At 33.4% G+C, this 7,995-nt stretch overlaps 1 protein-coding gene across 1 annotated transcript in view; it reads right to left on the reverse strand.

Annotated features, from left to right (window-relative positions):
* Nucleotides 1–7,995, reverse strand: part of LOC106870126 (uncharacterized) — a 10,729-nt gene that overhangs the window by 1,039 nt on the left and 1,695 nt on the right. Inside the window, exons 2-3 of the mRNA XM_014916114.2 lie at nucleotides 2,990–3,166; nucleotides 2,560–2,662 (exon numbers count right to left, since the gene is read on the reverse strand). Coding sequence (XP_014771600.2) covers nucleotides 2,560–2,662; nucleotides 2,990–3,166 — 280 coding nt within the window. The remainder of the gene's footprint in view (nucleotides 1–2,559; nucleotides 2,663–2,989; nucleotides 3,167–7,995) is intronic.

Raw genomic sequence — 7,995 nt, forward strand, 5'->3', positions numbered from 1 at the left:
GTCTTACAGCTGTTTCAGGGAAAATCCAATGTATCCCTTCATTGGAGACGGTAATAGTAAAAGAATGGATTATTACATCTATAAGAGGAGATTTGTAGTAAGAAGTAAGAGCAATGCACAGAAAAGAATATATATATATATATATATATATATATATATATACAAAATAATGAATGCAGGATACGTAATATAAAACGAAAAGGAAAAAATTCAATTGTCAATAATTGTGGTTGGCAGTGCAGGGTAGATCTACATTGCAAAAAATAAGAGTTCAAATCCCATATAGATGCAAAAAGGTTTTTTAACTCTTATTTCTAACAATGTAGATGATACTCTGCAACATCAGTCACAATTAGTGACAATTGTATATAAATATATATATATATATGGGACAGCTATCATCTGTCAGGATGAAGCAATCATCAAATATATATGTATGTGTGTATATGTATATATATATATATATATATATATATATATTAGTAAAAAAGTATGGGATTACTCCAAAATGATTACCAGTTTCCTCTCATTTAGGTATTCAAAATATGTTATTCAACAGTTATCATATGAATCCAATAAAGTTTTTATAAGATAAGAAATTATATTAATATTCCGTTAGATGATTCTGAATTTATTTCCTTAACGATACGGGTTTCCTGGAGTTTAAATATTGACAATATTAGAAATAAGAATTACCTGTAATTCTATAATTATATACTGCCTTTTGAAACATATGTGGGTCTTAAAAGGCAGTATATAATTACAGAATTAAAGGTAATGCTATTCCTACTTTGGAGTAATCCTTATTTTTGATATTGTCTATATATATATATTTCGTTTTTGGATTTGGTTTGCAAGATTTTTTTATGTGATTTCGTGTGTTGAAGCATATTTTAGGAAAATAAAATTAATAAGTGGAAATTTTAACGGTGAGTGTGTTAAATTTTAAGGCACGATAAGAAAATGACTCTCCCCAGACACAACAGTATATATATATATATACTAGTAACTAATATTATGTCACAAATCAATATCATTTCAAAATACAACATCAAATAGAAATTATTATTATTATTATAAATGCCAGAAAATAATGAGATATTGAAAACAAAAGATTATATTATTTATGTTACACTATTACACTTCAAAAGTTGAACTTTAATTTGTTTTTATAACATCGAATATTCTTCATTCAACAATGATGTTGTTTGTGTCTTTAGTAGACTTATTAATCACATACTTGTAGTTGCTGTGAAATCTATGGTTGGCGACAGTTGCCAGGCTATGTTGACTGTTCCTGACTTACATCATTTGTACTATAACTGTTCAATAAATACATTTCCATATTAAGTAATTGAATATACTCATATTACTCTCACTTTCTCTCTCACTCTCCCCTCTCTCTCTTCCTCCCTTTCTCTCTCTCTCCCTCTCCATATATATATATGTATATGTATATATATGTTCTTTTATTCTTTTATTCGTTTCGGTCATTTGACTGCAGCCATGCTGGAGCATCACCTTTAGTTGAACAAACTGACCCCAGGACTTATTCTTTGTAAGCCTAGTACTTATTCTATAAGTCTCTTTTGCCGAACCACTAAGTTACGGGGACATAAACACACCAGCGTCGGTTGTCAAGTGATGTTGCCAGGGACAAACACAGACACACAAACATATACATACACACACACACACACACACACACATATATATATATATATATATGGGCTTCTTTCATTCTTTCAGTTTCCGTCTACCAAATCCACTCACAAGGCATTAGTAGGCCCGAGGCTATAGTAGAAGACGCTTGCCCAAGGTGCCATGCAATAGGACTGAACCCAGAAGCATGTGATTGGTACACAAGCTACTTACTACACAGCTGCTCCTGCACCTGTGTGTAAATATATATATATATATGTACATAGAAATGATTATACCAATGGACAGAGTATAAAAATCACCACACCAGTAAAATTAGTATTTAAGTATATAATTAATAAATATATAATTATAATTAAGGGTGCTGGCATTACCCTTGATATATATATATATATATATATATATATATATATCATCATCATCATCATCATCATCGTTTAACGTCCGCTTTCCATGCTAGCATGGGTTGGACGATTTGACTGAGGACTGGTGAAACCGGATGGCAACACCAGGCTCCAGTCCGATTTGGCAGAGTTTCTACAGCTGGATGCCCTTCCTAACGCTATATATTATAATATATATCATATAATATATGTATTATATATTACATATAATATATATATATCTGGTAGCAATATATATTGTATATTGAGGGTGCACTGTCGCATCAATTACCAGCTGGCAGACAAGAATGAAATGGTTGGATAATATCAATCATTTCAGTTGGTCATACTTGGGAATCTGGCCAGAAAGTTTAATGGTGGTTGCTTCTGAAGGAAGAGGTGCCTCAAGACTCTTCTCCAGAAAGCATCCCAGGAGAAGATGAATGGATTGATAAAATGAAAAACTGGGAAACAAAAATGGTAGACAGGAAGAATATAAAACTGTTTTTGTTACCTCTGTAAGACCATTTTGCAACTTCTGTACCTGTTTCAGGAATGGTTGCTATAACAATTGGAACAGCAGCATAAAGGTTGAAATCATCAAATGCTGTATCAATCTGAAACAGTAAGGAAATATTCTTCAAGGAATCTTTTGCAAGACATTTGGTTCAAAACCAACCAATCACAAAATTTGTTCCATCAGAATGATGGATGAGCGTCGAAGTCCTTTCAGCTTGTATCACTTGGGTTGATCAATCAGCCTGGGAGTTCCAAGAGGGTAAAGAGATTAGTATAGTTCAGCAGATGCAGAATAGATGGGATGGTCATATCTGGAACCCATTTGCTTATAGGTTTTGTTTACTGAAAGCTGACCTGGCCTACAGAAAAACAACAAGAACAACAACAGCAATAAATCAAAAAGAAAGAAAAGTTGAAGTAATTACCGCCACACAATATTTGATGCTGATAATTTTGCACATATCCAGTCGGGATGGACATGTTGGAGGCACAGTAAATTCATATCCTTGCCAATGACAGCTCTGTCCAGGCCGGATTGATTCACACAACTTGGAACTTGCCACAATTACAACAACTGGACAGGAATCACTACATCGGACAATCTGTAAAAATACAAAGGATGAAATTTAGAGATCTGCATGGATGGATGTGAAGATCTTCAGAGATATTTGAGATGAAATATGAAGATATGTGGAATGGAATGTGTAGCCGTACAAGGGACAACATGCAAGGATTGTTGGCACTCCGTCGCTTACGACGTCGAGGGTTCCAGTTGATCCGATCAACGGAACAGCCTGCTCGTGAAATTAACGTGCAATCGTCTGAGCAATCCACGAACACGTGTACACTTAACGTTGTTCTCAGGGAGATTCAGCATGAGACAGATTGGGACAAGGCTGGTCCTTTGAAATAGAGGTACTACTCATTTTTGCCAGCTGAGTTAACTGGAACATGGTGAAATAAAGTATCTTGCTCAAGGACAAATTGCACCCCCAGGAATCGAACTCACAACCTTATGATCATGAGCCAAATACCATAACCAGTAAGTCATGTGCCTTCACATACTAAATGTATAGAAACTGTCAAAAGGCATGAAGTTGTGGAATTGATAAAACCTCTTCCTAGACATATGTTAAAAACACAAAATATATTGAAGCAAGACAAATGCCATTATTACAGTAACTAACAAGAATAACGGATGTATTTTGACTCTTTTGATGCTTTTCAATGCTATACACCTGAACGTCACCTACTCAAATGAAATTTGTGCCTTGATATATGTAGAAAATATTGAATAAAACATTTACTGATATCACAGAAGCTTGCTAGGCTGTAGGAAAACTCAGTATACGCAAATGAAACACAATTAAACTAAAATCATCATCTGTGTATCATACTAAATGTATATATGCCACTTGAAGGCAAGCATAAGGCTGCAGAATTGTCTGAGATAGAATCTTAAAAACACAATGTATATGAGACTGAGACCAACATTGTCACTGCAGTGACTCATAAGCACAATATGTACTGTGAGTTTAACACAAGAAATCTATGAAGAGACTTTATCTTATGCAGATCCACAGCTTCATAATCTTCTAATGGTGAATATATGTTTGTGTTATACACAAATGGGAATTTTAGTTTCAACTGTAATATTAGTTGTGTTCACTGACATTTTATATGGACACACACTTGCGTACATACGCGTGAGAGTCTGTGTGCATCTGTGTGAGTGTGTGTTTGTGTTTGTATGTGTGAGTGTGTGTGTGTGAGAGAGAGAGAGAGAGAGAGAGAGAGAGAGCTTTTATACAGGGATGTCAAACTTGTTTGGCTTTGCAAGCCAGATTAAAGCATCAGCTGAACACCAAAGGTCACATAAGAACAATTATTCCTAAAACCATTTTTCTTAATGTAGACTAAAGTAAATGGATAAAGGAGTCAATACGTAACAAGTTTATTAACAATAAAGAAAGGAAAGAGCATAAAATATTAGCAAAGTTTGAGTGTGTGAACAGAGATAGAAATTGTCCAAATGAATGAATACAATTCTTAAGAAGACCAATGCTATATAGAAAACTTGGACTATTACAGCTGCAAAAACCTTTCAATAATGTTCATATCTCTAGAATCCATTCAGATGAAGACATGAAAAAAATAATCTTCCGTTTGGTTTCGTATATATATAAACAAACTGAAGGAGAAACAGGACACTTCTGTTGTTTTTGTTTTTTTTTAGTGCGTGAATTCATAAGCTTCTTTCGTCATTGGTTGAAATAACAAAAGATTACCTAAGGTGTATTGATTTGACTAAATGGAACTTGGTGCTAATTATGGTTTAAGTTGGATTCCATCTCTGAATGCATGCTAATGACATATACGAGGGGGTGCTGAAAAGTTCCTGGCTTTGGGTAAGAGAAAATACAGGAAGATGTTAATTACAATTTTATTCAACATATTCCTCCTCTCAGATTCACATACTTATTGCAGCAGTCCTTCAGTTTTTCTAAGCCCTGTAAAAGAACTAGGAAAGTTGGGCCTCCAACCAGGCTTTTTGTGATACCCTTAAAGCCAGGAACATTACAGCAACCCCTCGTACTTTGCAGAATATTTGAAAATTCAAAAGAATAATCTTTTATCTTTTAATTGTTTTGATCATCTTGACCACAGTCAAGCTGGAGCACTGCCTTGAAGGGTCTTAGTTGAAGAAGTCGACCCCAGAAATTACTTTATTTTAGGCCTACTACTTATTCTATCAGTCCCTTGTGCTGAACCGCTAAGTTACAAGGATGTAAACACACCAACACCAGTTGTCAATCAGTGGTGAAGGACAAACACAGATGCAAAGACATACACACATAGATATATACATATATATATATATATATATATATATATATATATATATATATATATACGACAGATTTCTTGCAGTTTCCATCTACCAAATCCACTCACAAAGCTTTGGTCAGCCTGAGGCAATAGCTGAAGATACTTGCCCAATGTGCCATGCAGTGGGACTGAACCTGGGACCATGTGGTTGAAAGCAAGCTACTTACCACAGAGAACAAATCAACACTAGTACTTATTTTTACAATATTCACAATTTACAATTTTCGCAGTATTTAAAGAAAGATTTTCTTCAAAATTACTGACTATTTAAAAAAGTATTCTGGAAAATAGAATGTCACAAATCTTTTAGAGAGAAGATTCCATGATGCAGAATCATCTTTCAAAGATGTTTGTGTTTTTCAAAAAGATTTTTTTTTTTTAATAATTAATAACTTTTTTAAAAAATCATTTCTTTAATGATGTTTGTGTGTGTGTGTGTGCACACGCATATGCATGTGTGTGTTTCCTATTCAACCATCAGATATTTGGCTTAAATTATAACAGCTCATAACAAAAGTGGAATTAGACAGTATCTCAACTCAAAATTAGTAAACACCTGTGAATTGTGAATTTAACGCTAATGATAATTTTCCTGGACTAGATTTTGATACTTAGGGCAAATTAATTCCAACTGTGAAATTGATAATACCTTTAAGATAACACTTAGTAATATTATTGATTATAATTCTGCTAATAATCCTGTCTTAACACCTAGTTCTGAGAGGAGGATTAATACTAATTCCTTTGACCATGGGTACCACATACAAGTGAATAAATGCATTTGTAACTTCAAAAGCAAAATTATCTATCCTTTAGGAAATCTATGTTTAAAGAATCAATACAAGGCCATAACAGGAGATCATATGGTTTATTACATAGTTTCGTCTGCTACAGTTTGAAAATCTAGATAGCAAAATAATTCTTTCATTTAAGTATAGAAGAAAATACAATTCTACAAATCTTAGTCAATGCATTTGGGATTTAAAAGACAAAAACATTAACTATGATATAAAGTGGTCCATTATTAGTAATGCATCATCGTACGATATTGGTAATTTTAAATGTGATCTTTGCCATGAGGAAATAATATTACATAATTACTTCTAAATACATATTCTTAAATTTTAGAAGTAATTTTACCGGTGTGCTAACGTTTCTGCCAGCTTCCCGCCTCTTTCAGTTTCTGTCAACCAAATCCACTCAAAGTCTGTGGATGGCACATGGTTTATAAAAGAAGACTCTTCTACAAGATTTCATACAATGGGATTGAACTCAGAACCATGTGGTTGGGGAGCAAACCTCTTGCCACTCAGTCATGCCAACTCCTACATATTTGTATAAAATATATTCAATCTGTGAATAGCGATATCAATATGACATTGCATATTAAGGCTTTAATTGTGTTAAACAGATTTTATTTCTTCCATTTTGTTGCTGTCTTTTTTTTTTGTTTGTTTTTATTTAGCTCATTCTGTTAAATCTAATAAAAGAAGTCCTTAGATACGTTAAAATGTTCTAATTTCCTAACATCAATGAAAAGAGTAATAACAATAAAATGTAATTCCTCTAATTGAATCAAAGAGGAATCGAGTCAAGGTGGGGGTGGGGGTGGAGAAAGAAAGAAAAAGAGGGGGAGGAAGAGAGAGAGAAAAGGAAAGAAAGAAAAGAGAGAGGGGGAAGGAAGAAAGAAAAAGAAAGAGAAAAAAGGAGGAAAGAAAGAAAGAAAGAAAGAAAGAAAGAAAGAAAGAGAGAAAAAAGAAAGAAAGAAAGAAAGAAAGAAAGAAAGAAAGAAAGAAAGAAAGAAAGAGGGGATTGTATTGTTGTATATATGTGTATATGAGAGAGACAAAGAAGAAGGTATGTACATGAGAAAATGAGAAAAAAAGGAGGAAAATATGTGTGTGTGTGTGTGTGTGTGTGTGTGTGTGTGTGTGTGTGTGTGTATGCATGAGAATAATAGAAACAGAGTAAGAGAATATGTGTGAGAAAGAGAGAAAAAGGTGAGATGATGAGTTACATGCATGTATGTATACGTGTGAGTGTGAGGGCGAAAGAGAGAAAGAACCTCTACATGCATAAGAGAGATGTAGAGAATGCATGTGATAAATAAAGAGAGAGGGAGAGAAGAGAGACAGACAGATAGACAGAAGGAGGTGGGTGGATAGATAGAAAGGGATAAGAAATGAGTAAGGGGAGATAACACCTAATAGAAGTTCTCCAGTTACATCGTCTGCCATTCTTCATTTGAAACTTGTTCAGTTATAAGATATCATGCTGGTTATTTTGGGGTTATTTCTATGTCATTTGTTTCATTAAAACAAATGGAAATGAAAATATTGAATTAAATACAAAAATTTGGAATAAAAATAAATTTCATTAGAGTGTCAGTTAATATCAAAAACAGAATATCAGAAACCTTGTAATAATAAAAAAAATAACAATTAAAATCTTTTAAAAAAAAATCAATATACTCGGCATTAAATAAAGAAAAAAAAATTGTCTAATTTTGCTTGTCAAAAAAGAGTTAAAAGATTTCCTTCTT

This window comes from Octopus bimaculoides, chromosome 12 (genome assembly GCF_001194135.2).
Source record: "Octopus bimaculoides isolate UCB-OBI-ISO-001 chromosome 12, ASM119413v2, whole genome shotgun sequence".
In the NCBI taxonomy this organism is placed as follows: Eukaryota; Metazoa; Mollusca; class Cephalopoda; order Octopoda; family Octopodidae; genus Octopus; species Octopus bimaculoides.